The 20,113-nt window shown below is 45.6% G+C and overlaps 1 protein-coding gene across 1 annotated transcript in view; it reads right to left on the reverse strand.

Moving 5' to 3' along the window:
- LOC115277377 (O-acyltransferase like protein) overlaps positions 1–16,479 on the reverse strand; it is a 64,438-nt gene extending 47,959 nt beyond the window's left edge. Inside the window, exons 1-3 of the mRNA XM_029921546.1 lie at positions 16,450–16,479; positions 16,113–16,233; positions 10,933–11,019 (exon numbers count right to left, since the gene is read on the reverse strand). Of these exons, the coding sequence (XP_029777406.1) occupies positions 10,933–11,019; positions 16,113–16,233; positions 16,450–16,479 (238 nt within the window). The remainder of the gene's footprint in view (positions 1–10,932; positions 11,020–16,112; positions 16,234–16,449) is intronic.
- Positions 16,480–20,113: the final 3,634 nt, after the last annotated feature.

The following is a 20,113-nucleotide window of genomic DNA, read 5'->3' on the forward strand; positions in this document are numbered from 1 at the left end:
CTATTACCCAGGAAGGAGACTGAGAATTAAATGAGAGAACCAAAATATAATTAAGCTTTGTCCGTATTATTTTGATTCCTTTACAGTAAGAATAGGTTCATATATTATTTAGGAAATAAGTATATAAACAAAATTCTTAAATCAATATATATTTTTAAAAAAATTCTTCAGTGGTATTTCATCCTCCGGAGCAGGACTTGGCACTGTTTTTGTTAAGTTTTACAGGAACACAGCCATCTCATTTGCTTACATGTTGTTAACGCTGTTTTCTAGACACAGGCGGAGTTCAGCAGTTGCAACAGAAACTGTGTGGCCCAGAAACCTGAAATATTTGCTATCTGGTCCTTAGAGGGAAAACTGCAGATCTCTTACCTAGAGCTGTGATTCCCAAGCCTGGGCAGACATGAGACGCCCTGGGACATCTTTAAAAAAATAATAAGACCCAGGTTCTACCCTTGCAAAGAGTGCTTAATTGTCGGGGGAAGGGGCGGTTGGGCATTAATTGTTGTTTAAAATTTCCCAGGTGCTGCTCTGCACAGTCAGGCTTCACCGCCCTGATCTTTGGGATTAATTCCAAACTCCTGAGGGTGGCTTTAAAGGCCCTTCGTGACCAGACCTGCCTCTCCGGGCTCATCCTCCCACGCCCACGCCCACTTCCGCTGCTCCTTTAGACCAAATGCACCAGGCCTGCACTTGTCTGTTTTTCGGCCTGGAATGTCCTTCCTTCCTTCCTGTCTGCCTGGCAAATGCTGAATCATCCTTTGGGTCTCAGCGGAAGGATGGCCTCCCCCCAGGAAGCAGTCCAGACTCTTTAGTGTATCACACCAAAAGGCGTGTAATGGTTCACCTGTCTGTCCCCCTCCCCGGGGGACGGGGGGCGGGGGCAGTGTCCTGTTTCCATTAATGGATATTTCAGAGGAGCAGTTCCATAAGCATTTGCTGGATTGAATTAAACTTTGAAAAAATTAAATTCAAATGCCCCAAATCCAGCTCCTTGTGTGAAGTCTTTTGTGTGTCAAGAAAATCAATGACAATTTTAAAAGCCAGATGCATTTATTATAGATAAGTTAGATGATGCCCCCACTTCCTTTCTCTATTACTGAGTATCCCAAACGCTGCAGCCTGAAGTTTCAGAATCTGGAATTTAAAAAAAAAAAAAAGAATCTGGAATTAAAAAGGTCAGAGGAAATAAAAACAAGAGAGGTGTCATACCGAGTCTGACTTGACCCTTAGATAAAACTCCAAAGGACAAATGTAGAGGTATACCCAATTATTCACTTTAGAAGATTAAATTCCTCCTTTTCTTTTCCAATTGGTGTTCTCCTTTGTAAACTGGTTGGATTTATGACTTTCTGGCTAACGTTATTTTGTATGCTAAGCAAATTTCCTATTGCATTTGCTTTCCTTTCCAATTATGAACACAAATTAATAATTTGCCCTTTTCTTGCTTAATTGGTTTTTGTCAGGAACCAGAGATTCTGGGCCAGAGGTACCATCTAACTAAAAATACATCATGATGATTTTGGGAGGGAAAGAGAAAAAAACTAATGACTAATCCTACCTATTGCTGGAAATCACCTGGCAGTTCCTAATTTTCATTTCCTAGAGATGACAAACAACCCGTTTCAATTCTGCTGGCCTAATTGTCAGACAAATTCGCTTTCTCACATGGTGGTGATGATATGTGGATATCAAAATGCAGAGTTGGTTAATTTCTGGGTTTGAACGGAGGAGAGAAATAATACCCTGGTCTTAGATTTTAAAATATGGCTTCCATATAACACCCAGGGGAAGAGCACTGGGTGTTGTATGGAAACCAATTTAACAATAAACTATTAAAAAAAGAAAGAAAGAAAGAAAAAACTATTAATACAGCAAAAAAAAAGAGCTACCCATTATAAAATCCCCCAAAAAAGTAATTTTATAATAAGTGGGTAAATTGATCAAGAGGACATAACACTTAAATGTTTATTTGCCTAATAAATGAACTGCAAAATAAAAAAATAAAAAATAAAATAAAGTATGGCTGCACTTAGACCATGAAGCTGAAGGCCACAGAAGATTCCAGAATGCTAAGCCACAAATAAATCTTGAAAGTAATTATCACCTTTAGCTTTAACAGCAGATATTTATTAAGCACCAACCAGAACGCTGTGTTACATTGGAGAATTTGAAAAACTAGAATTGAATTGTCCTTGTGCTATAGTGAATGATACAGGGCATACACCTAGAATGCTGGCCATCTGTTGCCAGAGATCTCGTTAATCAGAAAGAGATCTGAATGTGCTACTAGTTGGATACCCAAAGTTCCTAAAGCAGCTGTTTACAAACACCTCTGGAAGTCCCTCTTGTGTCTGCCCAACTACTAATCTTGGACTTGAAGAATAAAAAGAGCAGGTGTATTTGTTTCCTGTGACGGCCATTACAAATGCCAACAAACTTGGTGGCTTAAAACCACAGGTATTTGTTCTCTCGCAGCTTTGGAGGCCAGAAGTACAAACTCAGGATCACTGGGCAGAATTCAGGATGTCAGCTGGGCCACCCTCCTTCTGGAGGCTCTAGGGGAGAAGGTATTCTTTTCCCCTTCCAGCTTCTAAAGGCCGCTGGCACCCCTTGGCTTGTGGCCACCTCATTCCGATGTCAATCTCTATGGTCACATCACCTCCTCCTATGTGTGTGTGTCAAAGCGCCCCCTGCCCCCCACTTCTAAGAGTACATGTGATTGCATTTAGGGCCCATCTAGATAATCCAGGATAATCTCCCCATCTCAAGTGGGCAAAGACCTTGTTTCCTCAGGAGGTAACATTCACAGGTCCCAGAAACTAGAATGTTGATGTCCTTCAGGGAAGCCACGTGTCAGTCGACCACAGCGTGGCTCTGTCTGAAATATAGTGACTCGAGAGATTTCAGTGGAAGCCACTGTGTCACCCTCTGAGATTTTGTCTCAGCATCTTTTCTGTCCCTAGCTCCCACACCAGCGGAGGGGGCTGGCCTGGAATAAAATGCCTTCCAGATGGACAGGCCAATGGGACAAGAGGCAACGTCTGAGAATCCAAATCAAGTTGACAGTCCATCCTCTGAGGATGACAAGAGAACAAAGGCTCAGTTCGAGCTGGTGACTAGCTAGCCCAGTGAGTGTCTCCCTCCAGACCATCTCCTGTGACTGACAGGGTGTGAACCCCGAGCCTTCTTACAGGAGAGAAGATGGAAATACACAGGGAGACATGAAATAACCATTGCAGGAGCTACGAGACAAAGCCAAAGGGAGTAAGCAGTGAGAGGAGGAAGCCCAGCGACCCCGCTGAGAAATGGGACACAGGGACCAGGGAGAAGGGACTTGAAGGGTTAAGGATGGCTAAAGCACAAGTAGCCACTGTGGAAGATTTCAAGGATGTTATGAGATTAGAGAAAACAGGAAATGAAAAGCCCTGCACGCTGCTTGGGAAGCAGCGGCCCTGCCCCCTCCCGGACCCTGTCCCTGAGGGATAAAGTTCAGGAACACGCTGACATCACGCAAACCCAGGAGGCCCTCCAACGGCTGAGCACAGTTTTGATTCCTTATAAATAGCTTCTCCTGAAGGGCCTCTGCTGCAGATGGTGTTTCAAACGGTCTGAGTGGATTTAATGGAATGGTTCTGGGTGGGTCCAGTACTTCTCAAAGAAAATGAGTTCCAGGACCTATCTGAGACAGCTTGTTTTGTTGGTCTCGTTTTGCTTTTCATCTCAGAAAGAGATGCATACTTTTTTTTATTATTATTCTGGAAGGTATTTGGACGCTCATCACTTTCTGTGTTTGTATCCTAGTGCTTTCCTCGTTTTCACAAACCAGGTGACTTATTCCAACAGAAAGGTATTGTGTGCCGTTCTGGAGACCAGAAGTCTGAAATCAAGGGGTCAGCAGCGGTGGCTCCTGTTGGGGACCTGGAGGGAGAATCTGTTGGTGCCCCTCTCCTAACTTCTGGTGGGTGCTGGCGATCTTTAGTGTTCCTTGGCTCGTGATGCATCCATCCCTCCAATCTCTGTGTCGGTCATTCAGCAACTGTCCCCGAGGCTCTGTGTGTGTAAACTTCCCTCTTACCAGGACACCAGCCGTTGTATTAGGGCTCTCCCTGCAATCTCATTCTAACTTGATCACATCTACAAAGACCCTATTTCCAAACCGGATCACACCCACAGGTACCAGGAGTGAGGGTGTCCACAGATCTTTTTGGAAGATGCAGTTCAACCCACAACACTCCCCACGTGGGTGTTCTAAGCCAAACCAAAGCCGCTCAAGTGACCTGGCTGGTGATGCTGTGGACCTGGAGACGAGAAGCAGCCATGAGCTCGGGGAAGGTGTGAAAAGCTTATAAAGAGATGGGATCCCAGGATAAGGGATGTCGGAGAACCTGCTGGGCCCTGGCAAAACCCCTGCAGAAATAGCCAACCAGGTGTCTGCTAGGGCCGAAGAAACAGAACGTGACTTCGGTATCTCCTTCTAATAGAGCTTCTATTATGCATTCTGGTCATCTGTTCGTTAAATTATACACATATATGACAAGTGCCTGTGGGGGTACAGCTGAGGGGTAGAGCATTTGACTGGATGTATACCAAGCGCCTATATAAAAGGGCTTAAGCCACGGGCCTTCGCTTCCAGGCCTTTTTCCTCCAGAGAAGACAGGACAGGAAGTACAAGATATTCAGACAAGAGACATGAAATCACCTTTCTAGAACATATACAAAGCCAAAAGAAGTCCCCAAATAGAACAACCCAAAGGGATATACTGATACATAGATATATGTCTATGTATAATATATAATAATAAAGATCACATATTCACTAAATTCTGTAAATTCACCATTCCATATTATGGTCCAATATTTAAAACACAGCAAGAAAAACAAGATGTGGGGGGCATAGAACAGAAAGTGGTGAGAGAACAAGAGGGTAGGACAGGAGCGCCGGGGTGGCTCAGTTGGTGAAGCGTCTGACTTTGGCTCAGGTCATGATCTTGCAGTTCTCGAGTTCAAACCCCACATCGGGCTCTGTGCTGACTGCTCGGAGCCTGGAGCCTGCTCCAGATTCTGTGTTCTCCCTCTCTCTCTGCCCCTCCTCTGCTCACACACTCTCTCAAAAATAAACAAACATTGAAAAAAAAACTTAAAAAAAAAGGGGGAGGTAGGACAAAAAACAAGAAATGTGGTCACTGAGCTGTGTGGCCAAACCAGTAACAGTGAGCTTCCTGCAAATCTGTGTGCATTTCCTACACTGCTGCAACAAATTACTAGAACTTTGTGACTTAAAACAATATAAATCTAGTCTCTTACATTTCAGGAGTCTGGAAGTTCAAAATGGGCTTTATAGGGTGTTGTGGGCTGAACTGCGTTTCCCCCCAAATTCATTTGTTACCACCCTAACCCTCAGGATCTCAGTCTGTACTTTCTTTGAGGATAGGGCCTTTAAAAACGGTGATTAAGAATTGCCTGGATGGCTCAGTCGGTTAAGCATCTGACTCTGGGTTTCAGCTCAGGTCATGATCTCACAGCTTGTGAGTCCAAGCCCCACATCAGTGCAGAGCCTGTTTGGGATTCTCTCTCTCCCTCTCTCTCTGCCCTTCCCCTGCTTGCTCGCTCTCTCTCTCTCTCTCTCTCAAAATAAATAAACATTAAAAAAATTAAAATAAAATTCAAAAGGTGATTAAGCAAAAACAAGGCTGTTAGGGTGGGGCCTAATCCCCTCTGACTGGTGTCCCTATCAAAGGATATTCGGACCTACAGAGTGACACTAGGGAGAAGGTGTCATTGACCATCCGCAAGCCAAGGACAGAAGTCTCTGAGGAAACCAACCTTATCAGCACCTTGATCCAGAACTTCTGGCCTCCAGAAGGGTGAAAAGATAATTTCTCTTGTTAAAGCAGCTCTCACAAACAAATCTGGAGGTGGGGAGGGTGGTTTTTGTGTCTACTTTTGGTAACTTGTTTGACTTAAGTTTTTACCATAATTACCTGTAAAATTGACATCCCTATTTTCAGCTAATGGTCACAATGATCAGAATCACACAAGAAGCTTCTCTGAAATGTAGAATCTTCGGTCCAGCTCCTAGAGGCTCAGCTAGTGGTGGTAAATGTCTAATAAAGGGGCTGTCTATACACAGACACATAGACACAAAATGAGAATGTCTATATATACTATAGAGAGACTATTATAAGTTATACCGATATAAAAGATGGGGAGCACACTGTGGTAACTTGCTCAGGCTGCCCTGACAAAATACTACAGATGGAAATGGATTTCCTCACAGTCCTGGAGTCAGAAGTTCAAGATCAAGGTCTCAACAGGGTTGGTTTCTTCTGAGGTCTCTCACCTTGACTTGTAGATGGCTGTCTTCTCCCTAAAATCTTCGCTTGGTCCTTCTTTCTCTCTCTCTCTCTCTCTCTCTCTCTCTTTCTCTGTGTGTGTGTGTGTGTGTGTGTGTGTGTGTGTGTGTGTGTTCATCTCCTCTTCACACCAGGGAACCGGTCAGAGGGGATTAGAACCCACTCTCATCACCTTACTTTACCTCGTTTATGGCCTCCTTAAATGAATGGCCTCCTATCTCCAAGTAGAGTCACCTTCTAAAGTTTAGTTATTTATTGAGGGGGGGGCAGACAGAGAGGGGGAGAGAGAGAATCCCAAGAAGGCTCTATGCCATCAGCACAGTGCCCAATGTAGGGATTGATCTCACGACCCTGAGATCATGACCCGAGCTGAAATCAAGATTGGGATGCTTAACCAACGGAGCCACCCAGGTGCCCCTAGAGTTACATTTTAGAAAAAGGCACTGGGGTTAGGACTTCAACATAGGAATTTGGGGGGAAACACAGTTCAGCCCATAACACACACAACTTATAAATAATAAAATCAATAATACTCCTTATTATAAATTCCACATATAGCCAGTTGATTCTCACTGATGTTTGCCAAACTCTAGTATTTGTGGCCAACCTGTGGTTTCCGCTGGCCAATGAGTCTTGTCCAGACTCATATGAACACTGGGTGATATTTTTGTCCACATTAATGAGTAATATGGATGTGAAACCAGAATGATGTATGTCAGAACTTCACTCAATTGTCAATGACAATTTTTTCTGACTTGGATAACAGTTTTCAAGGGCTATTTATCATGGAATGGCCACAGACATAATACATTTTTAAGTTGTATTTGCATTTGTGACATTTTCTCCAACAATTTCCTAAGCCGTCAACAAAAACGTTAAATCAAGCCCTGACTTACAGTAATCGACAACTTCTGTAGTGAATGTACTTCAGCCACAGTTGGCTTCGAGCTCCCGGCCCGATGATCCTGAACTTGGGTTTGGCAGACGATGTGCCCCAGCTCAGCAGCACACATCTGCCACACGAGTGCAGGGCACACAAGCGTCTTCAAGATGTGGATGATTGGAAAGTGTAGTAAGACAATTAGGAGGTGGTGAGTCTTGAGGATCTATTACTTTTGTTCTTAACATAATTTATTTAATTGTTAACTTACATGATTCAACCCTTAAAAGTAACTGTGTGTTTGACAACCAGCTTGAAAATATACAAACGGCTCTCACGATCGCGTGCAGATTGGCTGTAGCAGACCATGGGGGCAGGGGTAGGAATCAAAACATTTCTAAAGCTGCTGCAGATTGTCAGAGTTTGAGAAACACAGCCTCTCCATTTCACAGGGGAGGAAAGTCTAGTTCAGCAAAGTAGGAGCGCCTGCATGGTTCGGTCAGTTGAGCGTCTGACTTGAGCTCAGGTCATGATCTTTCAGTTCATGGGTTCAAGCCCCACATCAGGCTTTCTGCTGTCAGTGCAGAGCCTGCTTTGGATCCTCTGTCCCCCTCTTTATGCCCCTCTCCCTCTCCCTCTCCCTGTCTCAAAAATAAATAAACATTAAAAAAAGAGAGAAAGTAATGTCTAGTGGGTGAAATTAAGCACACAGCTGGATTGTGGCCTCCATGGATGACAGCCCAGATGTCAGGAAGCTTAGCACAGTGTCTGTGGGTCAACAGCCTGTCTCTAAAATGTGCCTCATGTATCCAGAAAGTATGAGGAAAGAAACAGGTGGGAAGATGCTGGTGGTCAGCTAGAGAGAGAAAGGGGAAGAGAGAGAGGAGTGATCACTGGAGGTAGGGAATCCCAGACAGGGAACCGACTCTGAATTAGAGACAGATGCATTTGAGGAGGAAGGCAGATAACGCCATGGTGGTCAAGGAGAAAGACAACTGAGAGGAAAAAAAATGATTAGCCTGGAGGAGACCAGAGATATTTTAGGGGCCGATGCTTGTGTGGGAGAAGAGAATGAATGCAGATTGGATTATGGAGTTTAAAAACAAGACAAGACGGGTGCCTGGGTGCTCAGTTCGTTAAGCATCCAACTATTTTTTTAAAGTTTATTTATATATTTTGAGAGAGACAAAGTGAGTGTGAGGGAGGGTGGGATAGAGAGAGGAGAGAATCCCAAGCTGGCTCCGTGCTGTCAGTGCGAGCCTGATGCAAGGCTCAATCCCATGAACCATGAGATCGTGGCCTGAGCTAAAACCCAGGATCTGTTAAGTGGCCAACTCTTGATTTCAGCTCAGGTCATGATCTGACAGTTTGTCCACACCCTTCATTGCATTCTTCCCTCTGCATCCGGCTTTAACGTCAGCCTCTCCCCTGCTCCGGACCAGCAACGACTCCAGCTCCCTCCGCAAGGTCAACATCCCTGACTGAGTTTCATGAACTGTCTCTCTCCCACTTTATTCCTCAGACCCCTGCCCATGATCAGAGGTCCTGCTGCAGTCACCTCCATGCTTTGGGTTGGAGAGGGAGACTTAAGACATTATTATGTGACATTTAATATATTAAAAGGCATGAAGAAGAAAATAAGAAACACCTGCATTCCTATTGCTCAGCTTGCAAGCGAATCGTGACCCACCATTTGAAATCTGACGGGATCCCAGCCACACCCCCAGCCTGACCAGCTCCCACTCCAAGGCAACATCCAACTTAATTTGGAGATTATCATTCTTCCACATCCCTTCCCACCGCCCTCCTATACATGTCTCCCAGAGAAACAAAGTACCTTAATTTGCATGTTTGACACCTTTCTATACTGCATATATTCTACAACTTTCTTTCCTTTGTGCTATTTTTTTTTTCTGGTTTCTCTCATTATTTTAGGCAGCGATTGAAGGCGCAAGCGTGGGAGTCAGATAACCTGGGTTCAAATTCCATCTCTACCACTTACTTCGGGCAAGATAGGTTCCATCTCTGTGGCTCAGTTTTGTCATTTATGAAAGAGAGACAACGTCCTGCTTCCAGCGGGGCTGCCGGGACTCGGTAAGATCCCTAGCCCAGGCTGGGAACTGGCCTCCATGTAAAAATGCTACTTGTTGACTCATCATTTTTCCGTCTACATGACTGTCTGGAAAACCATGCTGAGAAGGAAGGTCAGACCCACAACCGGTGCACTGAACTCCCAGGCAAAATGTCAAAGTCATGACATCAAGTGTTTTCTCTGTGCGTTAGAATGAAAGGCAATGAAAACAACTATAGGTAGTATTCATTCGACTATTGAGTAATGGTTGTCTATTATCTGTCCCATTTATATAAATCGTTTGATTCTTTCTTGGACCATTCACCTTTGGAAACTTTTTAAAAATTAAAGAAAATGTTTTAGTAATCTCTACGCACAACTTAGGGCTCAAACTCATGACCCCGAGATCAAAAGTCTCATGCTCCTCTAATTGGGCCAGCGGCCATCCCTAGGGAAATTTTTTAACTAAAAGAAGATTTTCCATTTTCAGGCCCCTACAGATGGAACATCGTTGGTACATGACCAGACTAACTTATAAGGCAAATAAAGTGTTAACAAGGCTGTGATTAATGAGGACCTCATCACAGAGTCTCAGCCAGTCACTGTACCTTCTGGATGTTCTTGCCCGGCAGACATGGCCCATGTTTGTCAGAATGTTCCCTGGCAATTTCCACAAGTGGTGGAGCAAAACGTAATCAATTCCAAAACCGGATTTGAAGATGGCCTTTGAATTAGTTGAGTAGATATTTTTCCAATGTCTCATTCGATATCAGGACATACGGTCGAGTATAAAATCGTAATTGCTTCCAATCGGATGCTATTTTGAATTCTCCAATATTCGATCAAAACTTGTATTTATCTTTATGATGTGTATTTGCTACTGTTTTCCAACACAAAATACGTTGGTCATGTGTTCAAATGGAAATGGAAATTGCGATGATATTTTTTCTGGCTTTGGAAAGAGTGAATTCTTACTTTTTTTCTTGTTAGTGGTTTCCATCAGCGTCACCAATGAATCATTCTCCCCGAGAGGTTACCCCATTGAAAAAGAATCTGATTTCCTGCCCCTTTCTAGCAGGAAGGTATGTGTCCTTTTGGTTGTGAGAGGAATTTTGGGAAACTAACAGACAATAAATTATGGCGGCCTGAAGTCTGTCCTGATGCAAAGCTTGGGCCAGCGCCTTCACCAACACACTCCGCAAAATTTATTGTCCAATACATAATGGGTAGAACTTGTTCCCTAAATAATGAAGTAATTCATTATCAAAACCAGACTAAACATCTAGGAAAAGAAATAAAGTTATCTCCTATGACAGCAAAACGCTATCCACTTCAAATAATACTAACGGCATAGCAACTTACAACCTATAAACAATTCTCGCCTAAGAGGCTGGCCCGCGTGAGATCCCTTCTGGCTAGAATCAAATACCACTTTTTCTATTGTCCTCGTGTAATAAAAATTCCTCCTCCCTCCTTGATTCCCGGAGCGGTCTGGAAAGAGAGGCTCATTTGGTCTTCCCTGTTGGGTTGTTCTTAATTACCAAGAGTTTTTCTAGATTCCCCCCAGCATAACCCTCAGATCACCCTGTGTTTACCTACCCAACAGGACAGAAAAACCTACTTACTTCTTAGAGCGTATTCTCTGGGCTCCACTGAATTCAGATCGGAAAGGAATTCCTCAGTGTCTTGCATGCATTTGAGAGAAATGTTTCCTGTGGGAAACACAAAAGGTAATTGAAACTGAAAAGACAGAAGACAAAATAAGAAAGTCAGGACCATCGTGGTCCCTTAACCTGTCAGGATAAAGCTCCCCTCTTAGCCAAAGAGGCTGATATTTATGATACACTAGCCTATACTACGGTGGGGGAGAATGTGACCCTGCTCGCTCCTTAACAGGCGGCGACAAGCTGTGTGTCCTCGGCCACCTGCAAAGCAGCTGAGATGAACAAACCATGGAAACCGATTTACACACAACTCGTTATTGTTCGCTAAACTCGCACCGTGGAGATGGGGGCCGCTGACCACCTGGCTTCCTTTCGCCGCGCAGATTAAGGCTGCATGGCTACGCCAGATCGTCCCTGGCTGGCTGGTCTTGTGTATACCTCTGGGCTTAAAAACTTGACCGAGGATGTGAAGTGGCAATCTGTGGTCTTTTTCCAAGGATGATTATGAATCCACCTATGAAACATTTGGATAAATCAGAAGCAAAGAAGGGCTTCCTCGCAATCATCTGGATACCGGATGCATCCGTGAATGTGTCTGGCGGACTTGAAAGTGATGGAGGAGGGGGCGTGATGCGCTCCCCCGAGGAAAGAGCCGGCTTTGCAGGAGGACGAGCAAGTTCCTGCATCCTCATGTAGGGGCGCGGAGCACACCCCCCAGGGAGGACATTATGCCCACAGAAGGCCATTCAATGGTGCTCATCTACTTGAAGAAAACATCAAATGTGTAAATGTGCATTTCTCATGCTGTAAATATTCTCTTTCCAGAAAGGTTTTTTTATTTAAAAACATTTTTTTAACACATTCATTTTTGAGAGAAAGAGACAGAGAGAGTCAAGGAGACACAGAATCTGAAGCAGGTTCCAGACTCTGAGTTGTCAGCAGAGCCCAACATGGGGCTTGAACTCACGGACCACAAGATCATGACCTGGGTCAAAGTTGGATGCTTAACCAACTGAGCCACCCAGGCGCCCCAGAAAGGCTTTCTTTAAATAGTCATCTCCTAATGACATTTAAAACGGGATGCAAAGCCTATCTCACACCTGTGGAATGCACTTCCTGCTTGTACTTGTACTTGTTCTTGTACTTGTACTTGCTTGTACTTCCTGCTCAGTGGCTTTAGGGCAGCCTCAAGCATCCTGAGCTCTACCCTTCATCTGAGTGCGCTGGACCAGCTGTGACAAATCGCCACGGACTGGCTCAACCACAGAAATTCACTTCCCACAGTTCCCCAGGCTGGGAAGTCCCAGATCAAGGCCCCAACATGGTCACATTCCAGTGAAGGCCCCTTCCAGGGCCATAGCCAGAGCCGTGTCCCTGTGCCCTCACAGGGTGGCTGCAGCAAGGGAGCTCCCTGGGGTCTCTTCTAGAAGATGTGAATTCCACTCGTGAAGCCTCCACCCTCAGGACTTAATCACTTCCAGGAAGCCCCAATCTCAACTGTCATCATCTCTGGGGCTTAGGATTTCACCAGAGTTGGGGGTGGACACAAACATTCAGACCAGAGTGCCTGCCCTTACGTACACTCCACCGTCCCTCGCCTTTGTGCCTGCGCTCACGCCATGGCCTGTCCCTGGTGCCCGGCCCCGAGCCCCCCTCTTCCTAGGCATTACCTTCCTATGGCTCTTCCAGTCCATTCTCCCGGGCTTGCCCTCAGGTGAGGCCGTGCTCCCTCATGGTCTCTACAGACTTCCCTGACCTCCCCACACTGAAGACTGTTGACCTGTGTCCTTCTCCTACAGCCTGGGTGCTCTGGAGGGCAGACACTCTGTCCTGCTCCATCTCCTGGTGCTTTTCTAAGAGGCAATTTACATGACACTAATCTACTGTGTGACCCCAGCAGTCTCTCTGCCCAGTTATACCTCATGTGGAAACTGATGTCGGTGCTGATAGTGAGGAGCCGGTTCGGGAGTCTCTCTTTGCCCTGCCCCGACTCAGGTGTGTACTTTTTCTCTCTCAAAATAAATAAGTTTTAAAATAAAATCTTTTTCAAAACTTGTTTCTTGAAAAAATAGATCATTAGATCCACAGTACAAAGAGACAGTCTTAAAACAATAAAGAACTTTCTAGTGGCCAAAACTCCCTGAAGATGAACTGGGCTCTTTCATACAGTGTAGACATTTCCAACTTTGGAAATGTTCCAGTATTGGATGAACAATGGATGAGGGTGGTAGAGAGGAGATCCAGCATCATTTCGTCTTTATACAAATGACTTTTAAGGTAATCTCTGACCTTGAAACCCTCTGAGTCTTCCTTCAAAACTATTGCCTCCCATCAATGCATTGGTTTGTTACTATGCACCTCTGAAGTTGTTCTTTTTTTTTAATTTTTTTTTTTACATTTATTTATTATTGACAGACAGAGCACAAATGAGAGAAGGGCAGAGAGAGAAGGAGACACAGAACCTGAAACAGGCCCAGGCTCTGAGCTGTCAGCACAGAGCCAGATGCGGGTCGGAACCCATGAACCGTGAGATCATGACCTGAGCTGAAGTTGGTCACTCAACCAACTGAGCCCCCCAGACGCCCCTGCAGTTGTTCTTAAATTGAAGTAGAAGTTGAAAGCTCAATGCAAAATAAAGGAAGGATAACAGTCAACCTGGAGCAACACACAGAAAGCAGCGACTTCTACTAAAAAGGGGACCTAATCTGGCACCAGAAACAAGGGGTCAATGATTAACTACTTCCATTTCCCCATCTGTGAAGTTGTAAAATCATCCTGCCTCACGCAGTTGTTTTCCAGGATTAAATAAGAGCTTTTGAGTCATAAACAACGTGTTAGTATTAGAGCTCTCTGTTCCAAACGCATCTCCTGTGCTTAACCATCTTCCTACATTTCAAAATAAGGGTGGTGGAGGAGGCCAGATGACACCAGAGGTCTAGGTCATTTGAGCATTTAAGAATGACTACCCAGAAAAATCTCTGACACCGGAAATGATTTTCAACTTGTCCATGATCTATAGTCACTCAAACTAGGAAGGGTACTGCTCTTGGAATTGTGTTAAATATTCCATCTTTTGTCAACTGTGGGGGGGGGGGAAATATGAGCAGAACATACACCCATGTTTTTTTTAATGTTTATTTATTTCTGAAATACAGGGAAAGGGAGAGAAAAAGGAAGGGAGGGGCAGAGAGAGAAAGAGGGGACAGAAGATCCAAAGCAAGTTCTGTGCTGATAGTAGAAAGCCCAATGTGGGGCTTGAACTCACGAACCGAGAGATCCTGGCCTGAGTCAAAGCCAGAAGCTTAACCAATTAAGCCTCCTAGACACCCCCACACATCCACATTTTAATCATTAGCAATTAAAACCATGTGAAATGATTTTAAGGGGCGTCTGGGCGGCTCAGTCAGTTGAGCCTCCGACTCCCACTCCGGTCACAATCTCCAGGTTCATGAGTTCGAGTCCCACATCAGACTCTCTGCTGTCAGCGCAGAACCCGCTTGGGATCCTCTGTTCCCCTCTGTCTCTGCCCCACCCCCCTGCTGGCACTCCCTCTCTCTCAAAAAATAAACATTAAAAAGTGATTTTAAAATGCCATGTATGTAAACAGGCTCTTACTTGCGGGTGATAGCTCAGGGCCCTCCCAACATCTGTCTGAATCCCTGAGAAATAAAATTATGATGGATCGAGGCTCAAGGGGACTTGGGGGTTTTACGGAGACCTTGCAGGCACCTGTTTCAGGCAAGACAACGTGCTGGGTGCACACCAGGGGCCTGAGCAGAAAGCATGCCTTCCGTTCCCGAAAGCAGGTCTTTATTTAGCCTTTCCTGCGACCGAGACAATTGGCTACTGCTATATCAAGTCCACGGCTGTTTCACTCAAGTAGCTTGCTCTCGGGAAAGGGCATTCGGCAGCTCCCCCTCTGGCACCGGCTTCGAGAAATTGAGGGTTTGTCTTTGGCAACAAGAGTGCGGATCACCATGACGGGGAGAACAGAACTGGTACCTGCTGCTCCCAGGCTGCAAAATGGAAAACGCCTCTTCAGATGAAAGGAAATGGGAGCCGCAGGTTGCAAAGTGGGCAGAGTTCACGCCGAAGCTCTAGAGGCCGCCAGACAGTTGACAAATAAGAGGTGCTAAGTGCTGGGAGGAAAGAAGCAGAGAAGGGGCACCTAGGGGGATCAGTCGGTTAAGTATCCGATTTCAGCTCAGGTCATGATCTCACGGTTCGTGGGTTAGAGCCCTGCATCAGGCTCTGTGCTGACAGCTCAGAGCCTAGAGCTTACTTCAGATTCTGTGTCTTCTGCTCTCTCTGCCCCTCCCCTGCCCATGCTGTCTGCCTCTACTTAAAAAATAAACGTTAAGGGGCGCCTGGGTGGTTCAGTCGGTTGGGCATCCGACTTCGGCTCAGGTCATGATCTCACCACTCAGGGATTCAAGCCCCACATCAGGCTCTTAGCTGTCAGCCTGGAGCCTGCTTCGCCTTGTGTCTTCCTCTCTCTCTGCCCCTCCCACATTCTCTCTCTCTCTCTCTCTCAAAAATGAATAAATATTGGGGCGCCTGGGTGGCTCAGTCGGTTAAGCCTCCGGCTTCAGCTCAGGTCAGATCTCACGTTCGTGGGTTCGAGCCCCGCATCGGGCTCTGTGCTGACAGCTGGCTCAGAGCCTGGAGCCTGCTTCTGGTTCTGTGTCTCCTTCTCTCTCTGTCCCTCCCCCTCTCATGCTCTGTCTCTCTCTGTATCAAAAATAAATAAAATTTTAAAAAAAAGTTTTAAAAATGAATAAATATTAAAAAAAGTTTTTATTTTTAACATTAAAAATAAATTAAAAATAAAAACCAGCAGAGAGGCCAGGGGGTGTGTGCTGTTGATCATAGCAAGGCGACCTGAAAAGGCTCGCTGAGAAAGTGACTTCTGAACAAACCACAAAGAAAGGTAAAGTCTTCCATGGAAATAACTGGAAGGAAGGGCATACCAGGCAGAGAGAACAGCCAGTGCTAGGCCCTGGGAAAGCACACAAACAGGGTGCCACAGGAACCAGGGGCAAGGGAAGTGAGGCAGGCGACGAGGTTGGTGAGGTGACAGGAATGTGAGGACAAGGTCTGCTGGGGTGTCAGGGCTACGGACAGACACACATTTCTGTCACCTTGGTAAGTCTCTTCTAATATAATGATCCTGTCACGTTGCTTTGATGGTGTCTTATTCAGAGGGAAGCGAGAGTCTAGGTTTTTAAAATGTCCCACCACGATGTTCACACACCCCGGACCCTAACCAATTCAGGGGCTCCTTGAAGGCAGACTGGATCCCGGGTAAGAGGAGATGCTGAGGAATGTCACTGCCACCAGGCCACCAGAGTGAGTACAGTTCCCGCGTCCCTGCTCCTCTGTGTCTTTCGCTTGATCGTCAAAGCAGAAGCATCGCTTTGGCCAAGGGGCGGCCATTCGGTGCCTGATGTTTGGCTGCTGGGGGTTAGGGAGGGTGACCTTCTGGTTTCCAGAGGAGGGAAGACCCATCTTTCGCTGAGACTCAAGGCACAGCAGCCTCTCCCACCCTGGAAAAAGGTCAGATGGGGAAGTGATGAAACCAAGGCAAACGTCCATTATCCCTACCTAGAGACACATCTTCTACCCTTTCCAAGATAGGGTCATTCCCTTTGACATATGCTCTGCTTCCTTCTGACATCACGCTGCCCTCTCTGGTCAGTAGATCTGTGTTTGCTTTGTTCTTAAAAAAAAAAAAAAAAAAAAAGGATGTTTATTATCCAGAAATACCCAATTGAATTTAACTTGGCTTGACCTGACCTGAAGGTCAGGAAATGACTCTTGGACTAAACCCACTTTCTGGAACTGAGTTGGAGGTGGGAACCAGTGCACTGTAATTACAGAGCCTCTCCCCGCCCCAGATAAATCCATCGTCTTGCAAAAGACTGTGTTTAGAAACAGAACTGTCATGCTAGTGTAATTTACAATTATAACCATAAGAAAAGCTCCAGAATAAGCAGCCTGTGATAAAATAGCAAAGCAAATTGAATAATCAGTTCCCTTAAATACTGTGACACATTATAAATAGCGCTGTTTTATGAGTCAGAACTAACCTCGTAAATTGAATTTGGAAACTAGCAAAGAATATTTTCTGGGAAACGCTGTTCTGTTTTCCTTCAGTAAAAATAACCACTAAGGAAAGGATATAATTCTAGGATAAACCTGGAGAAGTAATTAGAAAGAAAAAGTAAATGTGGAATCCAAAGTAGCCTGCTGCGGCCACCAGCCAGCCTGCAGGCTACAAAATGCATGTAGACAATAAAACAAGTACGCAGCAGCCATTTCTGAAGCTCGTGCCGGGTGTCTGATCATCATAACGTTTCCGTACCCCAGATCCATGCTGCAGCCTTCTCTGTCCTGCTCTGTGCCCAGCACACTGATACTGGGGCTTTCTTGTCCTCTAGCTTTTATTTGGCTTTGGCAGCGGGAGGTGATGGCAGGAAATCTCCAAGTGTGTGACAACAGCTTCTCTAGAATTTCCATCTCCCACGCTCCTGGCTTCACCATGGCTCTAGACCCGCCCTGCTCAGCATGCATGGGGGGTAAGGGCTCCCCACCATTGCTAAGTCCCTGGGTACCCTCCTATTATTGTCATAGCCCACCCTCTATGCTAATCCCTTCCTTAACTCTAAGTTAAAACCTTTCTTGGGGCGCAACTGGTTAAGCGTGTAACTTCAGCTCAGGTCATGATCTCACGGTTTGTGGGTTTGAGCCCTGCGTTGGGCTCTGTACTGACAGCTCAGAGCCTGGAGCCTGTCTTCAGATTCTGTGTCTCCCTGTCTCTCTGACCTTCCCCTGATCACACAGCCTCTCTCTCTTTCCCAAATAAATAAAAACATAAAAATGAAACCTTTCTTAGTGTGCTATTTGTGTCCTGCTAAGAGCCTAATTCATAAAGGACCTAATGCCGGGCACTACCAGATCTACCTTTCCAATAAAGAGTGAATAAAAATGAGCAAACTCCCAGAAAAACATAGGTTAAGATGGTGACAGCTTTATCATCCAACACATTGAGTCTACTAAAATGTTCACCAAAATCTATCTGGAAGTAGGAGGGAAAAACGGATGTGAAAAGAGAATGTTCTGTTTCATAGGGAAAACTGACAGAAGCCAAGTTTCAGATGCAGCCTCTTAGCCAAATCATGTGGTCCAAGGCTGGGCTATTCAAAATAAGAGGTTGGGTGGGGGATGGGGACGAGGGCTGCTAGTGACAATGGAATTACTACTGGCTAGTCCAGAAGCTTCTGGCACAAGAAAGAGAGGCTCTTTGTACACTGTCTTCTCCCAGAAGTTTACAATGAACCCCGTAGGGATAGGAGGTTCCTAACTGCAAAAAGAAACTCAAAGTAATCAAGAAGATCCAAGGGTCCATTTAAGCAAAGCGTGAATTGGGCAGATTAGGAGCCAAGTTTTTATGGTAACAAACTCTAGGTTCCTCTATTTAGAAACTGTACCCTTAGAACGAGGAGCAGCAATATGGGACTATTACGGCATCTGATTCCCAAGGGAGCGTGTTCTGGTGTAACATTTATAAACGGTACAAGGAACAGCCAGAATTAGCACATCCCTCTTTATTTTCAAACCGTTCTTTAGATAGTTCAATGGTTCCATTAAGTCATATTTTATTTTATGAAGCTCTTCAACCGCATTTTCTTCCCCGCCCCCCTCCCTTCTGCTCGGGTGTCATATGAAGAAAAAGGAAAACGGCGCCTGGGTGGCTCAGCCAGTTGAGCATCCCACTCTTGGTTTTGGCTCAGGTCATGATCCCAGGGTCGTGGGATGGAGCCCCGTGTCGGGCTCCTCGCGTGTGGAGCCTGCTTGGGATTCCCTCTCTCCTTCTGCCCTTCTCTCCCACTCTCTCCAAAAACAAAAGACCAGTGCTCACAGCATGATGAGTATATTACTGTGAAAGAATATATTTATCTTGGCCAAAGTTTCCAATGGTAAATTGCCCCACTGGTCAAAGATCCTGGGATGGAACTCACTAGCCCTCTGACCCGGAGAAGCGCCCACTGGAGCTTTGGGGTGAAACAGCTGTTCTTTGGAATACTTACTGGAGCAGGAGCCCAGAATTGGCAGAGCACGTGTTTGAGAGGGCGAAGTGGTCTATGCCAAGGAAGTCTAAGCGGACATCTTCCTTTCTCTCCTTTTAGAAGTCTTCATCACCTTGTTGGCACGCTTCTGTGTGCATTACTGTTACTCAGTTATTGATAAAATAAAATCATCCAACCACACATTCCAACAGAAACGTACCTTGCGTGCATATCTAAAGTGCAGACGTTCCCATAAACAGCTATCACTTGGACTTCCGTATTTCTATTTAAGTAATCTAAACCTGGAGAGAAATCTACTTAAGAAGTCAGACTCCTGCTCCCTCTTTCGTGTTGCGCAGCACAGAATCCTCTGGGTACTTCTGCTGAAATGCCACCTATAAACACAGCTTCTTTCTGGGCCGACCCACACCACCCTGGGTAAGTCCTCATGATGATGGCTGCCTCTGCCAATTTACACGTTGGTCCTTGGTGGCCACTGATGCCCCTAAAATATGTTCAAGGTCCTACCTTCCCGGCACACCATAGGATTGTACCTCCAGCCTCCTTGTGAGGAGGTGGGGCCATGTGACTGGTTTTGGCCAATGAGCTGTGAAGCACAACATCTGTCACTTCAGGGCCAGAACATTTAGTTGCGCTTTCCCTTTGCCAAAGGAACCAGCAGCTTTTGTGACCGCGGGATAAGGGACAAGATCTAGAGCAACGTCTCCAGTCAGCTCACAAAGAACATCAAAGGTGACCAAGACCTAAGCCTTGTGGTTTTAAGACCTTAAGATTGAGGGTTGTACCCACAGCATAACCTCACCTGTCCTGACTGACACACTCTTCTACCATCCATCCTAAATGCGGCCACCGACCAGTCTGGTTACGACACTGCCCTATCCAAATATCGGTGATTAGAGTACGAGCCCTTCAGACAAGGTGGCCTGAGCCGATCTCCTAAGGCTCAGCTCCGCCTCCCCACCCCACAGAGGAAACGGGCCACGGAAGAATTCATGGAGCAGGTCCCCGTTTCTGCCTTTGGTCTGAATGCATCCCGTTTCCCAATCGCTTGC

Source organism: Suricata suricatta, chromosome 14 (assembly GCF_006229205.1).
Source record: "Suricata suricatta isolate VVHF042 chromosome 14, meerkat_22Aug2017_6uvM2_HiC, whole genome shotgun sequence".
Lineage (NCBI taxonomy): Eukaryota > Metazoa > Chordata > Mammalia > Carnivora > Herpestidae > Suricata > Suricata suricatta.